The 23458-nt window shown below is 42.5% G+C and overlaps 1 protein-coding gene across 1 annotated transcript; it reads right to left on the reverse strand.

Moving 5' to 3' along the window:
• Positions 1-3039: 3039 nt before the first annotated feature.
• Positions 3040-22502, reverse strand: LOC142091025 (myosin heavy chain, skeletal muscle, adult-like). Its single transcript, XM_075169742.1, has 38 exons — positions 22299-22502; positions 22067-22210; positions 21817-21973; positions 19798-19825; positions 19581-19698; positions 19409-19501; positions 19232-19295; positions 19051-19149; positions 18843-18946; positions 18623-18761; positions 16559-16677; positions 16319-16468; positions 15514-15684; positions 14970-15280; positions 14541-14610; positions 13201-13288; positions 12988-13105; positions 12141-12264; positions 11919-12055; positions 11562-11817; positions 9505-9747; positions 9223-9399; positions 8995-9140; positions 8825-8915; positions 8347-8736; positions 8112-8238; positions 7756-7874; positions 7244-7440; positions 6732-6915; positions 6480-6645; positions 6175-6299; positions 5657-5965; positions 5302-5505; positions 4493-4618; positions 4230-4400; positions 4039-4143; positions 3703-3798; positions 3040-3192 (listed from the first exon to the last, which is right to left on the reverse strand). The coding sequence occupies exons 1-38, from the start codon at positions 22500-22502 to the stop codon at positions 3040-3042; spliced, it is 5823 nt and encodes a 1940-aa protein (XP_075025843.1).
• Between the last annotated feature and the right edge of the window lie 956 nt (positions 22503-23458).

Here is a 23458-nt window from a genome sequence, read left to right on the forward strand (position 1 = left end):
CAGGAATCCCCCTTGGTACTTTTCTCCTCTAACACATTCTCTTAAGACAGCATTGCTCACTGCCAAAACATATCACCATGATGATTGTCTGATTTACTTGATGATTTTTGGATGACGAGCCATGGTAATTGCTTCTCACAATTGAACAGCACAAGACAGTTCTCCACTTTTCCCTGCTTTGGTGGTAGAGGTACACTACTACATGCGAGATATGTACTGTGTATATTTGATAGTCCTCACTCAGTTGTCCCACTAAGCTGACCATCTAGCTGTGCTTCTGTCCAACTTTACTGTCCAACATTACAGGACATTACTGTGATGTAATAGCTTGAAGAAAGGATTGTTTTTCTTAGGTATTTGCATGAGATTCCTTGAACTTTGGCTGGAATCACTTAGGTCCAACTTATGTGAAGTTGGCTGGGACTTGGCCTGTGTTGAGAACTAGTCATGGAGCAGGAGGGCATGCACATATGGAAAGAGGGGTAAGGGCGTGTTCTTAGCTAGGAGGAGAGATTTTTTGCCACCTTGAAAAGTTTCTGTTGCAATGCAGAAATCTGCCAGTGTTGGCTCTGGTCATCTTCCAGCTTACTTCTCCCTTATCATATAATTCAGTACCCCAGCTGGGCTGTCTTTGCCCTCTCTTTACCATCAGGTTTTGGGTCAGTGAGGTTCCTGAAGATGATCAGTGCAATTCCTCAACAATGAGGCACACAACATTATTAATCAGAATCATAGAATATCTCAAGTTGGAAGGGACACATTAGGATCATTGAGTCCAAACTCCTGCTCCTTTAGGACTACCTAAAACTAAACCATATGACCAAGAGTGTCATCCAGACATTCCTTGAACTCTGACAGGCTTGGTGCCATGACCACTTCCCTGGAGAGGCTGTTCCAGTGACCAAGCACCCTCTCAGTGAAGAACCTTTTCCTATGTCCAATCTGAATTTCCCCTGATGCAGCTTTATTCCATTTCCTAATGTCATTGTGTCCTGGTTTCAGCTGGGATAGAGTTTATTTTCTTCCTAGTATCTGGTATAGTGCTGTGTTTTGGATTTAGTATGAGAATAATGTTGATAGCACACGGATGTTTTACTTGTTGCTAAGTTGTCAATGTATTTGGGGATCTTGTTGACGGGTATCTCTTGTAGTGTCCTTGACCATAGGGCCCTTCCCAAGATTTAGACCTGTAAAGATTAGTGTGGGTGCATGATTGATTTCTCTCCTTTACTGCCAGATGAGGAAAGCAGTATTCTGTACCTCACATTCCATCTTCTCCCAGGGCTGCTGCATGCAACACTGGCTGGCTGGGCTTGACCTGTCAGGGAAGACCTGTTCTATCCTCCTCTCTTTTCCACAGGGCATCTTTCTTCAGGGACTCCTTCTTCTAATACAGGACTTCCTTCTCTTGGTCCTGCTCCTCCAGGAGAGGCAGATATAGACAAATTGTGCATGTCGGAATGTGGAGAATATAGAAAACCCTGAAGAGTATGTTTGCTTTTCACAGAGACTCTTTTGCAGGTCTCCCTACAGCAAGCATGCATGCAGGGTATAGCGAAATGAAGCAGTGAAATGAGATAAACTCTTCGATAGGTGTCTACTCTGCGTCAGAATATGACAGGTGAATCTCATCCAGAACATGTATTTCATTACGAAACAATGTTTGACTTCTACAGAAGACAGTTTTTAAATATAAGTAGATCAACAGAAGTAAAAGATCTCCATCCACTGTTGATAGTTGCTGCACCTCTTACGTTCTAAACTTTTATGTCCACCAATTTTTATGTTAAAAAAATTCCTTACTGTCTAAAAAGGTGAAGTAAACTCTGTGTATCCTTTCTTTTAAACTGAATCAACCTGTTATCACTTATGAGATGATTATCTTGCACTTAAATATTTGCTTCTGATACTACTACTTAGCAAAATCAATGGTAGATTGCAACCTCCTCTTGTTTCACAGCAGCTTGTTGGAGAAATACAAAACCTCACAATCGTGTTTGATCTTCAGTCTGTATGAGGGAAGTCAACATGAGAACACAATTTCCACAATTATTTCTCTTTTTTATGATATAGAAATACCTATCCATATGCAAATACAATCTCTGGCAAGTGTAGCAGACTTTCCTGATACCATACGAATACCTCAGTAGAAATTGTTATCATTCTTGAAAGTAATTTTCACTGAAACTTGTTCTTTTTATCTATGACATTACTTCTTTACATTATATTATATCTATAATAAAAAAAGAAAACACTCCATCACCTTTATCTGTCTTAATATATGTTCAATTATCTTTCAGTTGCCCATAAAATACTTGGATTTACCTATGCCCAGGAGTCTGCAGCCTTAACTATTCTTTCTTCCGTAGCCTTTTAATTGTGGATTCTTGTCACTTGCCCCGTCTGTGAACTGGCTATCATTTTGTGCTATGTATGAAACAAATTAGCTCCAGAGAAAGGGAGTGAGGATATCTCTCCATGCCACTACCTCACCACGTTGCTTGGAGTGAACTTCAGTCTCCCGAATCAAAGTAGGCATTTGAGTTTCTCACACCCTTAAGACTAATGAAATAACCAACATTTTTCAATTAATAAAAATAATACATAATTTTTTAAAAAAATGCTGCAGGAATCTCTTTTCCTTTTCTTTTCTTTTTCTTTTTTTTTTTTTTTTTTGCTAAGAATACATCAAAATAACTTGAAAGAATGTAGTCCTAGTCTATCAAAGAAATGCATACTTCTCATTGCAAGATGAATAGTGAATCCATATAATTGTTATTATTCCTCATGCGTTTTTAAAAATGTAAATGTAAAAATTTATTGCTGTTTAGTATACTTTTAAATATGAATATGAACTGTGTACACGTACTCCAAAAGTAATGAATGCTAGAATAAATAAATAAAGCATGCTAATCACTGTTCATATGCAAAGTTCTCTACTATCTTTATTACCTAGATATAAATGATAATTACAGAAGAAAACAACACAGAGATTTACATTTTATGCATGTCTCTGGTCACTTTCTAGCCTTGGGATCCTCATTCTTCCTCTTCTATCTTCTTATGAAACTCCCGGCTCTTTGCTCGGAGCTTGTTGACCTGTGACTCCGCAATGTCAGCCCGCTCCTCAGCTTCCTCCAACTCGTGCTGGATCTTGCGGAATTTGGAGAGATTGACATTGGACAGCTCCTCCTATGTGGGGAGAGGGAGTTGTGAAAACAATAGGAAGCATGCAGACATTTAATATCTGAAAACTGGGCAAACAAAAATTTAAATGCCACAGCTGGACAAGCAGCGCAGGTTAAAAAACAAGGTTAGAAGCTGCTCAGGGTGTTAAGTGTGCCAGAAGAGAAAAGAACATTGGAGTGTCAAAAAGGCCAGGGCCAAGTTACACACAGCATGGTCTATGCAGAGTTCATGGCAAAGTCCTAAACAGACAGACTAGCAGCTGCTTCTGACACCTAGGGTACGGTAGGAAGGAAGAAACAGAGGCAGGAGCGAGGCTTAGGAAAAAAAAAATAGAGCTGGGGAAGTTTAGTTCCTCCCCAAACCAGCAATTCTTATTCTTACATTCCCCATTGTCTTGTAGCAGCAAATGCATCAAAACAGTCAAGGTTTCAAAAAGTTGGGCAGAAGAAAACACCAACACAGAATTCCACCTCCACCAGAAGGAAATCTGGCCTTGGTCAGAGTGGTACTCACAGCCTCCTCAGCTTGTCTCTTGTAGGACTTCACTTTCATTTGCAGCTTGTCCACTAGATCTTGGAGCCTGAGAACATTCTTCCGGTCTTCCTCAGACTACAGAGAATGGCAAGTAATAGAAACCCTTGTTTGCCTCTTTCTCTGAACTTCATAAATGTAAAATAGAGGGAGTAACATTCCTTATGGAGCATTGCTGTCTAGAAGGACAGAGGTCAAAATACTGTTAACTATGTCACTGACTGAGGTATAGAAAGAAATCCCTCTGGAAGGCAATATGCCAACATGTTGACTTCCTGGAAGAAGAGTATGTCAACACAAAGAAGCCTCCTGCCTTACCTGGTAGGTCAGCTCCTTCACCCTCCTCTCGTACTTGCGCACACCCTTCACGGCTTCAGCGCTGCGCTTCTGCTCAGCATCAACCTCCCCTTCCAGCTCCCGCACCTGCAATGAGAAGCCCATCTTTGGAGCTTCCCTGGTATCTCTCCAAGGGACATGCTCACTCAGGCACGAATACCAGCCCTACGCACTCTGGCCTCCAGCTTCTGGATTTGCTTCTTGCCTCCCTTCAGTGCCAACTGCTCAGCCTCATCCAGACGGTGCTGCAGGTCCTTCACCGTCTGGTCCAGGTTCTTCTTCATCCTCTCCAGGTGGGCACTGGTGTCCTGCTCCTTCTTCAGCTCTTCTGCCATCATGGCTGCCTGATGAGAGCAAAAGGGTCAAAGCCATTTTGGGGCTGGAGACATTTTGAGAATACATCCACCATCAGCAGTGAAAGGAGCTCTCGACTCACATCTGTGATGGCTTTTTTGGCCTTGTCTTCAGCATTGCGGGCTTCCTGGACTGTTTCTTCCATTTCACCCTGAATTTGGGCAATGTCTGTTTCCAGCTTCTTCTTGGTGTTGATCAAGCTGGTGTTCTGTTGAAAAACATCAACATCATGGTTTTGTTTTTGTTACCTTCCAATATCATATCAAGAACATTGCATAAATGTTGTTTTTTAATATAAATTGTGCCATCAGGTCACATGGGATTCTGTTCGAAAGGAGCTGCTGTGGTAGCTGTTAGTTTCTCAGCTCTGATGTGCTTCAGTATTTCAAGAACATCCTCCATAAAGTCTTTCCTCGCAGTTTCTCAGTCAACAGAAGGAATTCAGACTTACTTACAAAGAAAAAAGACATAATCTTTCCTTACCATTTTCAGTCTAGTGGCAGTAAAAATTTTAAACGGTGCTATAGAATACTTACAATGACATTGTTAAATGATGTTAATGACGGTATTAGTGTATTCCTATCTTGTTAATGATCAACCAAAGTTTGATTTTTCAGTCTCAAATGTAAATGTGAAAGCTGTTGAAGTCACTTAAGTTGTAGAGTAAGAACCTCACATATCTCTCTGAATTTATTACTTTTAAGGTATCTGCACTGTAGTCTAGTGAAATTCATATTGTATATGCAGCTGAAAAGTCACTTTTAATATTTGTTATCCATACTGTGAAAATTACAATACGTTTTACAAAATACTGTAACTGTTTAGCCAGTCTGCAGTTATTTTATATGTATGGAGCAAAAATATAAATACTAAATATATTTATATACTGACCTGGGTGTGGAGGAGCTGCACACGCTCACTTGCGTCCAGAAGCTCCTGCTCAGCCACTTTCCTCGACCGCTCTGTCTGCTCCAGGGCTGCCCGTAGCTCCTCAACTTCAGCCTGCAACAGGTTTGCTCTGCGCTCCACCATGGCTACCTGCTCCTTCAGGTCCTCCTGACTTCTGAGAGCATCGTCCAAGTGTATCTGGGTATCCTGGTAAAAGAGACAAGACAGATTGTGAGGATTATTTTTCCTGTTTTCTTATTTCCTATTTTCACAGCAATATAGAAGTGATAGAATTGTAGCACAGGAAAATTTCTAGCTGTTTCAGAAACCAGTGAGCACCTGTTTCATTGTGCCATACCTTTAGTACTGCCTGTGTGTTTCTCAGATTCTTTTGTGCCTCTGCAGCCTGGCGGTTGGCATGGCTCAGCTGGATCTCCATTTCATTCAGGTCTCCCTCCATCTTCTTCTTCAGCCGCAGGGCTTCATTTCTGCTCCTGATCTCAGCATCCAGGGTGCTCTGCATGGACTCCACCACTCGGAGGTGGTTTCTCTTCATCTGGTCGATCTCCTCATCTTTCTCTGCTATCTTCCTGTCAATCTCAGACTTCACCTGGTTGAGCTCAAGTTGGAGGCGCAGGATCTTCCCTTCTTCATGTTCCAGGGAGGCCTGAATAAGAGAGAAACACCATGTCAATAAAAGGAATATTTCCTACAGCTGTTCTCTTCCAAACTACCTCCTACACAGAAAAATGGGACCATTTTGCTCTGGGTGATGTGGAAACCGAGGCCTTGACTTTCCTTGATAGTCCCAAGCTTTTGTCTCTCACACTGCTCCTCAGTACCCCTCTCTGGAAAACAATGATTATGGGCACGTACCTCAGCTTCCTCCAGAGCAGCCTGGATTTCATATTTCTCCTGCTCAATCTGCTTCTTGACTTTCTCCAGCTCATGAATTGCCTTTCCTCCCTCGGCAATCTGCTCTGTGAGGTCAGCAATCTCCTCTGTGGGAACAAAGACCAAGAGCATGGTCAGGGACAGAGCCGAATGGGAGGGGCTCTGCCACACCAAGGTGACAGGCATCTTTGCAGACCTCCATCTCTCCAGGCACAGACCCATGTGGAGCGGTGGGTAGTGGTGGAGAGTGAGAAAGGCCTGCCAGGAGCAGAGGGCCAGGGACTTACGCTGCAAGTTCTTGTTCTCACGCTTCAGCGTTTCCAGGTGGTCCAAGGACTCCTCATAGGCATTCTTCATCTTAAAGAGCTCCGTGCTGAGAGAGCGAGACTCCTTCTGGGAGGCTTCCAGCTCAGCCTGTGTTTCCTCATACTTCTGCTTCCATTCTGCCAGGATCTGGAAAGAAACAGGACCTCCATATGGACGTGGCAATCAGGAGGGGACGCTCTGCCCAGCAGCCCCAGGCCTGGAGCCCAAAAGACCTTGTCAAAGTTCTTCTGCTTCTTATCGAGAGCTGCACAGGCAGCATTTGATCGCTCCACGTCAATCATCAGGTCCTCCACTTCATTCTGCAGCCTCTGCTTTGTCTTTTCCAGGGAAGCACATTTGGCATTCACAGCTTCGACATGTTCCTCTGCATCCTGCAGGCGCTGTGCCAGCTTCTTCCTGGGAGGTGGTAAGCCCAGCTCACAGTTAGCAAGCAAGGAGAAATTTGTACTGTGGTGCTTTTCTCAACAACATGCTTAGCCACTTCACAGTCTGTGGTCCACATTCCTCTTCTGTTTGTCTACATACTACATGGTTTCTGCCTGCCATTCTATGCCTCCTACACATGTTTGCCTGTTTTCTTTTTTCCAACCCACATGCATTACAGGATGCATTTGCTATCCTCCTGCCATGACACCCCAAAGCAGAATATTGGCTTCTTCCTGACAATATCACAGTGGTCTCCTCAAATTTCTGTTCTTAGTCTCTGGCAGACTTCCCCACGTACTTGGCCTCCTCCAGCTCCTCTGTGCGCTGAATAGCGTCCGTCTCATATTTGGTTCTCCACTGGGCCACTTCGCTGTTGGCCTTGGACAGGGCACGCTGCAGCTCCCCCTTGGCTTCCTGCTCCTCCTCATACTGTTCCCGGAGCAAGTCACAGTCATGGCGAGCAGACTGCAAGGCGTGGGCCAGGGCACTCTTGGCCTGCAGCAACAAGAGTATTGGGACAATGAATGGAAATATCCTGGGAAATCTCCTGACTGAAATGTTATTGGACATTGGATTATTCTTCTATGCAAAATGACAACAATACGCGGAATGGGGAAAGAAGCTGGGACTGACAAAAGAAATAATGGCTAAACTCCAGGGAATAGCTAACATGAGACAACTTGCACTGAATTACCTACGGGGGTTTTTTTCTGTCTCGTCATGATAGTTCTGTAGTTGCATAAATGTCTGAAGCACCTCTTAGAGAGGAGGAATCTAATGGATAAGACAGAATATGGAAAGCCTTCTCACCTTTATCTCTTCCTCTAGGTGCCTCTTGAGTTCCTCAATCTGTTGGGTGAATGCCTGCTTGCCTCTTGACAGCTGAGAAATCAGAGCATCTTTCTCCTCCACCTGGCGTGAATATTCACCTGGGAAAGTTTGCAGATATACAAGCCTTTTATTGCTGTTGATGACAGTATTGTGGACATTTGGGGCTGTAAAACCAGATAGTTAGCAGACCTTGCAGAAGCTTGCGATCCGATTTCATGCATTTCTCATTACAGGGGAGAGAAAGCATGTTGGACAGATGATGTAGCCAGAAGGATAATTTCTGCACTAACTCTCTGACATTATTCATTTGCACATCAGAGGTGTGTATGTCTTACCTGATTCTGTCTGCAGACGAGCTCTTTGAGCATTGAGGTCATTGATCATGCGCTGATGCTCTTCTTCTTTTGTCTTAATCTCACTCAGCTGGTCTTCCAGTGTGCGGCACATCTTCTCCAGACTTGCCTATGTGTCAACGTACAGAAGAGGAGGGGTTAACCATCCACACTCTTAATAATAGCAGGTGCAAGAAGTTGTATTGTAGTCCACTGAGTCAATGAGCCTATAAGGTACCTTGGATTTGGAGACAGACTCCATGTTGCTGGCCAAGTCGTCAATCTCCATCTTCAGCTCACTCTTCTCCTTCTCCAGCTTCTGCTTCACTCGTTGCAGGTTGTCGATCTGCTCCCCAAGCTCAGCTGTGCTGTCTGCATGCTTCTTCCGCAGGGCGGCAGCTGTGGCTTCATGCTGCAGAGTGGCCTCTTCGAGGTCACGACGCATCTTCTGAAATTCTGCCTCACGCTTCTTGTTCATATCGATCTGAGCTGCGGTAGCCCCTCCTGCTTCTTCCAGGCGCTCGCTGATCTCCTCTAGCTCCCTCGAGAGGTCAGCCCGATGCTTCTCTGCTTTTGCTCGAGAGGTTCGTTCCGCCTCAATTTCCTCCTCCAGTTCCTCAGTACGAGCCTGGGGAACATTACGGACCCTTCACACCCATGCCCTCCTCCTACTTGCCCTGAGGCTGGGTGAAAGATTAGAAGGAACAGAGACTTGCCTGCAGCTCCTTGATCTTCTTCTGTAATTGCATGCCCAGGGCTTGCTCATCCTCGATTTTGCTCTGGATCTGGCTGATTTCAAAGTCTTTCCTTTGCACAAAACAAACCATGTCAGAGTTCAAAGAATAAAGTCAAGTGCACCAGCCCAGCACTCAGGTGCCACACTTACTTCTTCAGTTTCTCATCCAGCTGCTGCTTATCATTTTCCAAATCCATTATGCTGTCATGGGCCAGTTTCAGGTCTCCTTCGAGTTTCCTCTTAGCTCTCTCAAGGTCCATGCGCAGTTTCTTCTCTTGCTCCAGGGACCCTTCCAGCTAAACAGAACAAGACCATCAGTGCTCTGCCAGCCAGGCCTAACTCCATACCTGTCCTGTTCTTCTGGACAACCACGCTTACATCGTCCACTTGCTGCTCCAGCTTGGTTTTAGCTTTGGTCAGCGTATTGACTTTGTCCTCTTCTGCCTGCAGGTCATCCAGTGTCTGCTGATGGGCCTCTTGGAGGGCTTTCTTCTCTTTTGTCAGCTTGGCGATGGTCTCGTCCAGGGCTGCCATCTCCTCTGTGAGGTTTTTCACCTTTGAGAAGAAGGGACCAAGTGTAAAGAAAGGAATTAGATACAGAAATCCTGTAACAGCACAGTGCTCTTTTCTGGAGCGTGAGTGACACGTTCTGCCTCATACCTTGTTTTCGGTGGCATGTTTTTCCTTCTCAACCTTGGCCAGTGTTAACTCAAGATCGTCAATATCTTTCTTCAGCTCTGAACATTCATCCTCCAGTTTCCTCTTCTTGGCTGTCAGCTCAGCATTAATTTCCTCCTCGTCTTCAGCCCTTTCAGTCACCTCCTTAATTTTGGCTTCCAACTGGATTTTGGTTTTGATGAGCTGGTCACACCTTTCCTCAGCATCAGCCAAGCTATCTGCTTCCTGGTGGGGAGACACAGATCTTCTTTGTTTACAATATTTGGAAGTTTCTCTTCTTTATCTTCTATCTTACTAAATTGACATATGTAACAGCTATGCCTGAAATAGCCCTTCCACTCAAACAGCTGAACAATGTTGTCAGTTTTTCTGTCTGGGAAATAGTTATGCAAGTTCTCAGTTTGGAACGACTTCCATTTTTTTTGGCTCTTTCAAAAATATCTCTCAGAATTTGTAGTTGTGAGAGTTCCTCACGCACTTACAGGCATCACAAAAAAGTGACCATCTCTGTTACTAGTTTTCAATGAAATGGACTTGCAGGTTTTTTGCTTCACACACAGTAATCAGTGGCTTCCTTTTTGTAATTGATGCTGAACGCAGTGTTACGTGGGGATGTAAAGGATTTATTATGCTCAGGAGAAAAACTGTTAGATAAAAAGTTATCACTCTTCTACATTCATTAAAATTAGTGCACATACTATAGAGGTTTTGTCTTTTAAAAAACATGCATAGTTGTCATATTTCCAGCTTGTTTGTCTGGAGTTTTCAATGCTGATTTCAGCTGGCTTTCTATTCCTTCGGTCTTTGGTATTTGCTTATATAGCTTTGTCCTAAATGAGTTTAATTCGCAGATACCTTTATAAGTAAGAAGATCAAAATCTGCATCTCTTTTTCTCTTTTAAACTGAGGAAAAAACTCTGGGTTCCCCATTTTCTAACTGAAGACTCAAATCACTATGTAACTAGGGGAAATGTGAAGAATGTATTTGGCAATTTCAGTGCTTTTAATAATTTAATGAGTAATTTAGAATTGCTTTGTAAGATGGGCTTTGAATATCAAATACTGTTGGAATATATTTTAAAATAATTATATATTTTTCTAAATTTGAGGCGCCTACAAGGTTCATGGGAGAGTGTTAATAACAAATCTACCACACAGGATATGATGAAAATCCAGGTTGCAGCTGCAAATCACTACAGTACTCAGAAATGAAAGATTTTGCTTGATTACTCATCTGCTTTGTTATTCTGCGTTGTACTAAGTTATGTCTAAATAATACAGAGGTGTGAAGTGCCTACCCAGAGACGGTGGTTTAATACTATTATACGTACATATGCTCTCCAAATTTGGTATACACATTTTGCATTTAAGGGTTATGGATTAAAGCAGGACAGGCACGATTCGGACAGCCATTTCACCAGGGAGGTTCAACATCTGCCTGTATCAGGGTGTATCTGCCTGTTCCTTTTCATCTTCCCAGGGAATACAGAGCACTCTTGAGCATAGTAAAACACCATAGAACAACCCTGGGAGATGAGACTTTTGTTCAGAAGCAGGAGCTCTGGATTAATTTCTTTTTAGACTGAGGAGAAGTTTCAAGCCATATTTCCCACTTCCTGAATGAACAATTATCCATTCGCTATTAAGTGGCTGAATTTACAAGCATCGATTTGAATTATAGGTTGCATTTACTGTCCCAAATGAATTAATCCTGGTGAGATAGAGCTCCTGCCTGCAGGACTCACCTGCTCAAAGGGAGTTGGGGGTTCAGGTACAACCCTCTCCCGAGTATTTCATGTTGGCTAGCTATAGACGGCTTCTTCCTCAGAAAGCAAGAGCACTGACTCCCACTTGGAACTCCCTGCCTCTTTGTACGGGCTGTCAGAGAGCTCATCATGCTACTGTGACAGACTAGTTTCTTCAGCTTAGTCAATATGATGCATAATTCAACAAATATCTGACATCTGGTCATCTATATGCGAAAGAGCAGCCTGAATGTAGACTCCTTTTCTGAGTGAGAAATAAATGGCCATACTCACAGCTTGCACTTGGAGCTGCAGGTCATTTTTCTCCTGCACCAGTTTCACCATTTTCTCCTCCAGCTCCTTCCTCTTTGCCTCAGACTTTGCAAGCTCTTCCTTGGTTTTCTCAAACTCTTCCTTCATGTTGGCCATCTCCTTCTCAGATTCTGCACTCTTCAGCAAGGGCTTGATCTTGAAGAACAGCTTCATCCAGGGCCAGTGCTTCACGTTCATGAATGCACGAACGTTGTACTGGATGCAAAAGATGGACTCCCTGAAGCATAATTAAAATGTACATTGAGTATTTTCAGTGTGACGAGTGTCAACACTTTCCCCCAGGTACAGTGACTTTAACTGAAGATGAGGAATGTCTACCTCCTCTCCACCATTCTCTGGTACTCCACTCTCATCAGGAAGCCCCTGCACCTGGCCTGTGTGCGAGTGATGAGCTGTGCCAGCTTCTCATCCCTCATCTCCTCCAGGAGTCCCAGCAGCCCAGCTTTGAAGAACACCTTGAGAAAGGGAATGTTGCAGCACATCACTGTCAGGTAGAGCAAAGCACAGGCACACAGTGAGTGAGTCAAGGGGGGTTTGTACCTTGGTGTGACCAAATTTGTACTGGGTGTGGTCCACATCGATTGACCCAAGAAGCTTCTCAGAAGCCTTCTTGCTATCAATGAACTGTCCCTCTGGGATAGCACTGGCATTAAGCACCTTGTATCTGTGGAATGAGAGGAAATATGAACAAAGGCAATCTCAAGTCATAAGGTTATACTGTTTATTGAAATTAGCAGCAGTCCTTGCAGCAGAATCAGGCTGAGGAAGTTGGAATTCCATCCCTTGTTTACAGATACAGTTATAATGAAGTCCTAACCTGATAACAAAATTAAAGAAACTTTTACTGTCTTTAGGTGATGAGTCATAGATGAAAAGAGGACACTGATCTCCAGCCATTTCAGTCCAGTATCTTTTTCACTTAAACTATGCTGTAGAAAATTGCTAGAGAGGAACATTGCCACTATGTGTATAGGAAGAAAGCAACTTCCCCTGAAACTTGCAGCTGATACAATGGCCAAAGCACTCTATTTGAGTTTGTAGTTTGTGTCTAAGAACGTGTTGTAGCCACATCCCAATCTGCATTTTTTAATATTGTGAGGACTGGCTTGTGTAGCTCTGTTGTGCTTCCGTATTCAGAGACACTGGCAAAGTTCAGCTGTTTGATGAACAGCAATCAGTGAGGACACCTGCCTTGTCTCTTAATTCTTTAAGAATTTCTCTTTTGCTAGCCATACATGTTGCCTTTGGTTATACATTTCAGCATTTTCCCTTTCTTTCAGTTATAATCAGATAGAGTTGGCATTAAAAAATAACCACAAATGTTAAAATGGTTAAGAAGTACAACTTCGGCAGTAAAGACAGAATGAAGAGCAGAAAGGAGACTGACCTCTGTTTGAAATCTGCATAGAGGATTCTGCTGGGGAATCCCTTCCTGCAAATTCTGATCCCTTCCAGCACACCGTTACACCGCAGCTGGTGTAGCACCAGTTCATGCTCCATGGCACCTAAGCAAATAAGACAATTATTTGATACTTCATGATAAAGCATAGAGAATAATGACTGCATCGTACTATGATTTCTCTCTATTTGAGGTTCTTACCAGGTGTTTTTGTTTCATTGGGGATGATACAGCGCACAAAATGGGGGTGAGTGCTCCGTAGATTGGTCATCAGCTTGTTTAGATTCTCCTGTGGGTTCATGAGCAAAGATTTTTCATTAACAAATGGTACCTTTGCAGTTATACTGTCAGATGTGAGAAAAGTGTTGGAAAGCAATAATGGATTTATTATTCCCACCTATAGCCACCCTAATTTGAATTTTCTTCTGCCTTTCAGTCTTGAGCATGAGAGAAAGTCACAAAACTGTGTAATGTGTTTTCATGAGACTGAGGGATACACCCACTCAGACAGGACACCTATGGAGAATGGTGACCAGAAGTTCATGGCAAAAGGCATAATTTTGAGTGAAAGATGATTCTTTGTAATCACCAGATTTTCACTCTATGGAAGACACTTTCCCAAAGGAAAGAGGGGCAAGGACCAAGTTTGCAGAGAAGGCTGAGAAAGGGAAGCTTAATGGCATTAGGTACTACTTGTGAAGATATATTTGACAAAGGTTGAGCAGGGGAAGACGAGAAAGACTCCCTGTTCAGTGAGAATGGGGGTCGTATGTCATAGAGAAAAGGCATGAGTGGCAGGTTCTTACAGCACTCCTTTCTAGAAGTGTTTTTAAAAGCAAACCCATGAACTATCTCTGATTTTAGCAATCATTTTTACTAGCTAGGTCCTAACAGTTCTCAGTTTAGCCCTGATTTGGAGCAGGGGCAAAGCTGCTCAGACAAATACCTGTTGCACAGTGTGAAAAACTGTTCAGGATGCCAGATAGCTAGATGCCACAGGTGCTGAAACAAGAGTGTTTCCACCTGCCTTAAGCTCTGTCCATTGGTGAAAGGTAACTAGCCTTGGCATTTTCCTATTGCCTTGTCTTCATATGCATAATCATGTGCAAACAGTTATGTGTTATGTATTATGTGTTATGTATTATCATGTGCTAATGCACATACATTTGTATGTGCCAATCCAAACTTGAGATTCCCTGAGGCAGGTAGTCAGATCCACCATTGTCCTCCCAAGGCAGAGGGAGAGGGGGAAGAGCTTGATCCTACCAACTGGTGTACTCATGAGTAAATGAAACTGTAGCCTGACCTATGTACTTTTTCGAACATTTGCAGAAAGGCTAGATCAACATGTATCTTCCTCAGCTGGCCTCAGCTGACTTGCAGTCAGCTCTTTTATGAATAACTGAAGAGATATTCTTGATGCAGAAAAATGTTGATAGGTGCAGTAAAATGGCCTTGTTGGAGTTAATGTGAGATTTCAGAGTCTTCAACTAAAAAAAAAAGGAGGAAAAAAGAAAAGAGAGAATGACTTCTGTACTTACTCTGAAAAGAGCTGATACAGTCTGGAAAGAAGAACCCTTCTTCTTGCCTCCCTTCTTGCCACCACCACCACTCTCTGAAGAACACCAAAAAAAGATGGGTTTACAACTTTGACTTTTGAAATTTTTGTCTATGAGACTGCAAGAAGTTTGTTCATATGTATCAGTCATGCTAAGAAAGGAACATAGGACGCAGTGGGAAACAGAGTCAACACTCAACCTATAGGAACACAGGACCAAAGGTGTGTGATAATCCAAGGGATTATCATGGCTGAGTGGAAGGCCTGAAATACATTTGATCTATTCCTTTATTAATAAATTCAAGTCATGGGAGACTCTGTACCACATGCAGTTTCTTTAGAACAATTTAGCTGATATTCATGGCTCTTGTAGAGTCATTAAATAAAAATTAAAATATGAATTTCGCAGAACTGACCTGCCTCTCCTCCAACAGAGGCAAAGAGTAAGGCCAGTGTCTTCATTGATGATTTCTGGTACAGCCCCACAACAGTTTCATTCAGGGGGTCCTTGTTCTTGTCAAGCCAGCCAGAGATGTTGTAGTCCACTGTGCCAGCGTAGTGCACCAGGGAGAAGTGGGCCTCAGCCTTGCCTTTGGCAGGCTTGGGCTTCTGGAAGTTGTTGGACTTGCCCAGATGTTGGTCGTAGAGCTTGTTCTTGAAAGAGGTGTCAGTTGCCTTGGGGAACATGCACTCCTCTTCCAGGATGGAGAAGATGCCCATGGGCTGGAAGAAGCAGAAGGAAGGAGGAAAAGGTGAAAAGGCAGAAAGAAATAGCTTCCTGAGTGGGACAATATTAACACTCTCAGGGATTGTTCTTCTGCTCAGCAGAGCGAACTGTAAAATAATCTAATCTTATGTATTTATAATATAACATTTACCCTTTCAAGATACATTTATAAATACATAAAAATTAATGCATTTCTGAAAATAGTAGACATCATGAATTACACAAATACCTTCTCAATGAGTTCAATGCAGGCAGCCAGGTCCATCCCAAAGTCAATGAACTCCCATTCAATTCCTTCCTTCTTGTACTCCTCCTGCTCCAGCACGAACATGTGGTGGTTGAAAAACTGTTGCAGTTTCTCATTGGTGAAGTTGATGCACAGCTGCTCCAGGCTGTTGAACTGCACAATTACAAAGAGAGATTATTATTAATGTAAATTTAGAAAGCTAGGGATAAAGAACAGTGCTGGCTTTTTGTACCAAATTACAGGAGGATCTGCAAGTGTTCCTTCTTTCCTCAGCCAGGAGTTTGGAACTTCTGCCATTACGCCTTTTTGTCAAGCTAAACTTTATCCATATGTTTATGACCCCTAGAAGCTTAAGCCACTTTAATATTTCAGACTTGTCAGTTCTGATTTCTACTAGACTGGGCTAATTCATTTACGGGAAAGTCCACAGTGCAACAGTTTATCCAAAGTTTCCAAGTGCTGATTTCAAAGCATGTCCCAAGACTTCTAAGCACAAATTGCGTCTATGGAACTGGCATTTCTGCATTAGGTACCAAACGCCATGTTAGTCTACTGTTTGTAATCAGTCAAAACACTGCATTTATGGATTTCCATTGGCATATGTGCAACATAAAAATCTATTCCCAATTAAAAACCTGTGGGAATCATGATGCTTTAGATGTAATCTGAAATGATCAAACCATTCCTGCAAAAAAAAAAAGAAAAAAGGCATAATTCCTTCTTAAGTACTTTGGCACACTTCTAAAGTGTTACTTCTAAAAGCATGGTAATAAAACACTGTTCTTACATCAAATATCTCAAAGCCAGCAATGTCCAGGACACCAATGAAGTACTGTCTCGGTTGCTTGGTATCCAGCTGTTGGTTGATGCGAATAACCATCCACAAGAACATCTTCTCAAACACAGCCTTTGCCAAGGCACCTACTGAATTGTATACCTAAAATAAAAAACAGAAGGCTTGCAGTTATCATGCAGAGCAAAAGAGGAAGTCCAGAGGATTTGTCAATAAAACAGGGATTTTTGTTACCTGCTGCACGGTTTGACCCTTGGTCACATATTCATTCCCAACCTTGACTCGGGGATAGCAGAGGGCCTTAAGCAGGTCAGCTGAGTTCAGACCCATCAGGTAGGCAGCCTTGTCAGCAACTAAAGACCAAAAAAACCAGTTGTTAAGGTACCAGCGGACATTAGTGTTCTTTTAAAACAAGTATAAAAAAGCAGTCTAGTAAAGATAAAAATATCAGTTAAGATAAAAAAGTAACGTATTTGTATTTAATCATAAGCAACATTCCCCAGTAATTATGGAGCATTTATGTTGGCTATTTTTTCTTCACTATTCTTAGTTTATTTTGAATTTTGAATGAAAGATGAGTTTAGAGACATTTAGGCAGGCAGACCCCTCAATAATAAATGCTGAAAAAGAAAAAAGGAAGATAAGCCTGGGATGATGATCAGGTTGCAGACAATTGCAGATGCTCTCAGAAGCAAATAAAGTGCAATTTGTTTCAGTGACTTGTGGTAGGGTAACTTTAAAGAATTAATACTCAAGAGAGCACAGTGCATGAGTGTCAATTATGCCTTTACAAATCTACAGCTAAACATATTAGATGAAGGGCTATTTTTAGAAGTGCATCCTAGAAAAAAAATTTGGCTTCTTCTATGTCTTTTATTATTTAATTCAAACTCTGCCAGCAGGCAGAGTATGTAAAATGGTTTGTTCAACAATGCGTATATAATTCATACGACATCACGATAAAACAGTATAGCAGATTGCTGCATGAATATTGGACATGATCTAACAGTCTGGAATTGTGTCAAGAGATATTTAGGCTAGAAATTGGGGGAAAATTTCTAGCGAGTAAGGATAGTGACATACTGGAATAGATTGCATGTTTTCCTCAATGTTTTCAAAAGCAGACAAAGAAAGAAAGATTGCACAGTAAATGGAGTCCACAGGAGGTGGTGAAGGTGAACTGTCACAGTCCTCTCCCAGCTTTATGAGCAAATAAAACTAGCAAAAAAAAAGATGGCTTTGCCACACTAAGAAATTTATTCACAGGTTCAGAGTACTCCTCAGAAGAGGATTACAGTGTTTGTGCAACAGAACTGATTTCAATGGAATCAGTGTTATGTACACTGCTCCAAACATTTCCAAGATTTGGTCAGCAAAATACCATTACTTAAGTAAAATTATGGCTATTATTTGTAGCCTATTCTACTATTACTATTAAACATTATCAGATTCATTGCTATTGTATTCCTTGCAGTCATTTTCACTTATGTCTTAACTTTCCTAAAAAAATCCCAAACCGCAAACACTAAAAACAACTCAACGCCTCCCCCCCCACCTTAATAGTACCTGTTAAGCATATATGCAAATAACTCTGGTTTCATGGGAATACTTCCATGAACCTTTAATGAAATGCACTTTTGAACAATTCTAGGCAAAGCAAAGGCGATAGACATATCTTAGATGTCTATTTTTCTAACAGAACTCCTGGAGACATGCTGAGACTCCACATAAAATGTAGAACATATGAGCCACAGCTGCAGTATTAACTGATGTTCCTTTTTAACCCCCCATGTAAAATGAAGTAGCACAAAGCTCTCAGTTCAGGCTGAGAGTGAGTTGTCTCCAGCATACGGGCTTTGAAAGAGAGCAGCTTCAGGATTCTGGCTTCTTGTCACTTGGAAACAATACCATGAGGAGGTGACTACAGCTGATGGTAAATGATAGTAGCTACCTGGATACATAAACTTAAGTCAGTGAGCAGAGAGGCTCCTGGTTCTGTGCCAGGACTGGGCAGCTGCCATTCAGTATAGCAGCAAAGCTTGCTTTTCTTCGGCCCGACTCCTACTGTGTCAGCCAATGGAAGTGTGCTTTAGGATTCACTGGACCTTCTACTTTGCATAGTTCAAAATAATCTTCGCCTTCCACTGAGTTGTGTTCTTCCAGGAAAGTCCTCCGGATAGGACACGCTTATATTCTACAATACTAGCAGGCTCAGTCAATGATTCTGACCCTGAATTACTGCCTGTATTAGTGAGTGTTCCCATATAAACTGTGCTCCGGTATATATTGTGCTGGTACCTTCTGTGCCGTCTGGCTCTGCCTGCTCCTCACGCTGCTTCTGCTTAAACTTCAGGTTGCCATAGTGCATGACAGCCCCCGTTAGCTTGTAAATGGCTGTCTTCTCATCAGGAGTGAAGCCCAGGATGTCAATGGCACTCTAACAAAAGAATCGCTGGAGTAAGTACCGTGCCTGTTAAAGGTCAGCGTCCACCTAAGAAAACTTCCATGCGTTACTTACGTCCGTGGCCATCAGCTCTTCCTGGTCATTAATGCTGGGAACCGTGATCTCACCTTGACTCACATACTGATAGTCATACGGGTTAGTGGTGATCAGTAACATCTCTGAAAAGAGGGACAAAACACATATAGATCAAATGTAATTGCACATGAAGGAATTAAATGTTGTTGCATGACCTTTGTCTGGAGAAGTTAGTGATCTTTCCTACCAATTAACTCTGGCTTCTTGTTGGACATGATCTGATAAAATATATGGTAGCTTCTCTCTGCCTTGAGCTGGAAAGTGACTCTGGACTTCTCCAGCAGATCTAGCAAGGACAGTAGGACAGAGTTAGCACAAGAACTGAGGTAGGCTGGAAGGAAAGGGATCAGGCCAGGAGGATCACTTACATGTTTCAATGTCAGCAGAAGCCAGTTTCCCTGTGGCACCAAAATGGATTCTGATGAATTTACCCTGAAAGAAGCAGAAAAGTCAATCAAGATCTATTTTACCAATCCAGACTGCAAGAATATTTGAGTCAGTGTGCTGATAGGAAAAAAGTAATTTTGTCCCAGGCAACAACTTACAAAGCGTGAGGAATTGTCGTTCCTCACAGTCTTGGCATTACCAAAAGCCTCTAGCAGTGGGTTGGCACTGATGATTTGATCCTCAAGTGTCCCCTAAAATAGAAATCTTATTGTCATGATATAGCTCATAAATAAATTTGATAGTTGCAGGTTCCTACCCCTAGGACCTCACCTGCATTTTGCCTGCCGGCTGCTGCTCTTCCTTCTTCTTATCTCCGCTCGCTGCAATTGTTGCAAAGTACTGGATGACACGCTTTGTGTTCACAGTCTTTCCTGCACCGGATTCTCCGCTGTGAAACCACAGAGAGAAGCAGAGAGCGTGTGGTCAGGCAGGAGGTCCCCCTGGCACTGGGCAGCCCCGCAGGGACCCAAGCAGGGGGTGTACATACGTGATCAGGATTGACTGGTTCTCGCGATCTGTGAAAGAGTCAGAAATGAATAGACTTTGTAAATGAAGAACACAAAAAGACTGAAAATTAATGCAGTAAATGTAAGCTATGACACGAAAAAAATTCTCCGTGTTTTTTTCTTTTTTTACTCCTAATAATATTTTTTTCAATTTCAATTCCTTGCAAAGCAATTTGCACCACATCGTTACCTCTAAAAACACCCGCAACACTCTTGCCTCTAAATTAGAGAGAGATGGATTTGATGGGTAGACTGTTAGATGGATAAGGAATTGGCTGGATGGCCCCATCCAAAGAGTTATATCAAAGGCTCAATGTCCAAATTGTTAATGAGTGGTGTTCTTCAAGGGTTTGTGCTGGGATCGACACTATTTAATATCTCCATTAATGACATGCGTAGTGGGATTGAGTGCACCCTCAGCAAGTTTGCAGATGACACCAAACTGAGTGATGCAGTTGATACACCAGTGGGAAGGGCTGCCTTCCAGAGGGACCTTGACAGGCTTGAGGAGTGGACCCATGTGAACATCATGAAGTTCAACAAGGCCAAATGCAAAGTCCTGTACCCAGATCAGGGCAGTCCAAAATATTAGTCCAGACCAGGGGATGACTGGCTTAAGAGCAGCCTTGCAGAGAAGGACCTGGAGGTACTGGTGGATATAAAATTGGATATGAGCTGTCAATGTGCACTTGCAGCCCAGAAAGCCAATCAGATCCTGGGCTGCATGAAAAGATGTGCGGCCAGCAGGGCAAGGTAGGTGATTCTGCCCCTCTACTCCACTCTTGTGAGACCCCCACCTGGAATACTCCCTTCAGCTCTGGGGTCTCCAGTACAAGAAAGTCATGGACCTTTTAGAGCAGGTCCAGAAGAGGGCCATGAAAAGAGGCCTGGAACACCTCTTCTATGAAGAAAGGCTGAGAGAGTTGGGGTTGTTCAGCCTGGAGAAGAGAAGGCTCAAGGGACACCTTATTGCAGCCTTTCAATACTTAAAGGGGGCTTATAAGAAAGACAGAGAAAGACTTTTTACCCGGGCCTGTAGTGACAGACAAGGGGCAACAGTTTTAAATTGAAAAAGGGTAGATTTAGATTGGATATAAAGAAAAAATGTTTTATGATGAGGGTGGTGAGCCACTGGAATATGTTGCCCAGAAAAGTTGTGGATGACCCATCATTAGAAGTGCTCCAGGTCAGGTTGGACAGAGCTTTGAGCAACCTAATCTAGTGGAAGATGTCTCTCCCAATGCTGGAGAGAAGGACTACATGATTTTTAAAGGTCCCTTCCAGCCCAAATCGTTCTATGATTCTACGATTCTATAATGCTTTTCCATAAACATTGAAACCCTTGAAGGGTCATATGCTTCTTCCCTACTGCATGGTCTTTTTTCTCCTGCATACAGTAAATTTTTTCTGATTTTGTTGTTTTAATTTTCTGCTACACAGACTGTATTTAGAGCAGAAGTAGAAAAAGGGAGAGTAAGGAGCCATGACAAAGGAATCCTGAGCATGGGTGATAGTTCTGAACTCAAGAGCACAGAGAAAAAAAAGAATGAAAAGGTGGAAGCAAAACTAGCAGCAATATGTAATTCCACTTCATTTTTTCATGTCATGGTTTTATCAAGACAGATCTGAACATTTGTGATATTGATGTTTCCTGTAGCCCTTTGGTGAATTAACTTCACATCATTAGACAGAATTTTCACATCACATATGGATTTCACACGCTGTTCACTTTTACTCTTTCATTACAGACATAATTATATTCCTTGCTCCACCTAGTCCATTTGGCTTAATCATGTTTCCTGACACACTATCTGTAGTACTATACTTCTTTTTGAGAAATACTGACATGAAAAAATCCTGTTTAAATTAGCAGTGATTAATGTTATGACTGAAATAAAACTCTAATGATGTGTTAAGAAAATATCAGCATATTTATCAGGGGAACTCTGTGATTACTTTTAAAATGTCTTTTTGATAGAATCACTGTGAGAGCCACTCACCAGTTAGCATGAACTGATAGGCATTGTCAGAGATGGAGAAGATGTGTGGAGGGGCCTCCTGGCGCTTCTTGCCTCGGTAGGCCAACACCACCTCTGGGTTGTACACCGGCAGCCACTTGTAGGGGTTGACAGTGACACAGAAGAGACCCGAGTAGGTCTGCGAGGAAGGGAGACAGCATGTTGGCTTCCACCTAGCCTGGCAGAGCAGTTCCTCCGAGCTTCCCAAAGGAAGACTGCTGCTGGTACTTACGTAGATCATCCAGGCTGCATAACGCTCTTTGAGGTTGTACAGCACAGCGGGTTCGTGGAGGTGGGTCATCATGGCCATGTCCTCAATTTTATCATACTTGGGAGGATTCATGGAGAAGATTTGATCTTCCTTCACAGTCAGAGTCTGTCAGAGGAAAGAAAGGTACATGCATGTCAGCTAAGAGGCCACAGTGAGAACTAAATGCTGTTTGTAAATCTTGCGTTTTACCCACCTCTCCAGCTTCAGTCTTGACGGTGACTTTCCCTGATTCTTTGCTCTGGATTGTGCTTTTCACATAGGATTCCTTTGCATGTACCACAAAGACTGAAGTCTTGGCATCAAAAGGCTTGTTCTGGGCCTCGATTCTCTCCTTTTCTGACTTCCGGAGGTAAGGAGCTGCCTCCCCAAAGATGGCCATCTCAGAGTCTGATGACATGGCTGCAGTTTATTGAGCGCAGCACAGCACAAGGCTGAAGTAGAGAGACATACTACAGTGCTGAGTAAAGGAAGAAATGCCTTTGTACCACACACATGACTCCCTGTAGTGTTCTGCTTTGCCTATTCTTACGGTCTTCCTCTCTTGTCTTATCTGCTTTCCACCCTAGATATCCTTTAATTTATTTAGATCCTAAAGAAGATAGGTGTCTTTGATTTAGATTATTTTAACATTCGCTCCCTTATTCTGGTTTACACGTTCAGTTCTTTAGATCTTGTAGTGTTTCAGTAGGCTATATAGAAAAATTGGATTGATTGGCACAATATAAAAATTTTCTATACGATGCAGCAGAGATACCAAGGGAAGTCATATTATTGAAATTATGAAAGCCCACTTATATCCTTTCTCTCTTGCACATTTTAGGCTGTGTAATTTGTATTGACTATAAAGATGGAGCAACAAAAGAAAAAAGGTGTGGAGTAAGCAGAAGCACAGGTGTGAATTGTCTATGCAAAGCTTTTTCCTCAGTTAGAAATCAGAGTTTTAGCTTCTCCAGTTGTTCTGCCTTTTACAGTTCAAGCTGCCCTTCAAGATTAATTTGTACCAAAAGAGGAAAACTTCTCAATAAAAAACACTCAGAGGGATTTGACAAAATCTTAACTATATGTGTGCTGTTCATTCATCCTCTCTTTCCTGGATTTCTCTTTACAGGCAATCTTCTGTTAACAGTTCTGTGTGATAAGAGGTCAACTATTTCTCAGCAGGTACTGAACAAATGTGCCCAACCAGTGATGAAAGGAAATTTGCTGGTTTCGACCCCACAGCTCAGGTAGAATTGCACTGCATTAGTACACACAAATGTAAAGGGATATGGGAAGTACCCATACAGCTGCATAAAAAAAACATCTTGGAGAGTTTATTCCTATGGAGTAGGTAAATCAGAGTCTTACCTCTTG

The sequence above is a fragment of the Calonectris borealis genome, chromosome 20 (assembly GCF_964195595.1).
Source record: "Calonectris borealis chromosome 20, bCalBor7.hap1.2, whole genome shotgun sequence".
NCBI classification, from domain to species: Eukaryota; Metazoa; Chordata; class Aves; order Procellariiformes; family Procellariidae; genus Calonectris; species Calonectris borealis.

Bases quoted from the DNA above. Each gene is read 5' to 3' on its own strand.
- LOC142091025 (XM_075169742.1), bottom strand. From the start codon at position 22,502: ATGTCATCAGACTCTGAGATGGCCATCTTTGGGGAGGCAGCTCCTTAC. The intron at 13,289-14,540 runs GTAAGTACAGAA...ATGAACCCACAG, and splicing joins CTGTATCAGCTCTTTTCAGA to GAGAATCTAAACAAGCTGAT. The intron at 3,799-4,038 runs GTAAGGCAGGAG...CATTCTCTGTAG, and splicing joins TGAAGGAGCTGACCTACCAG to TCTGAGGAAGACCGGAAGAA.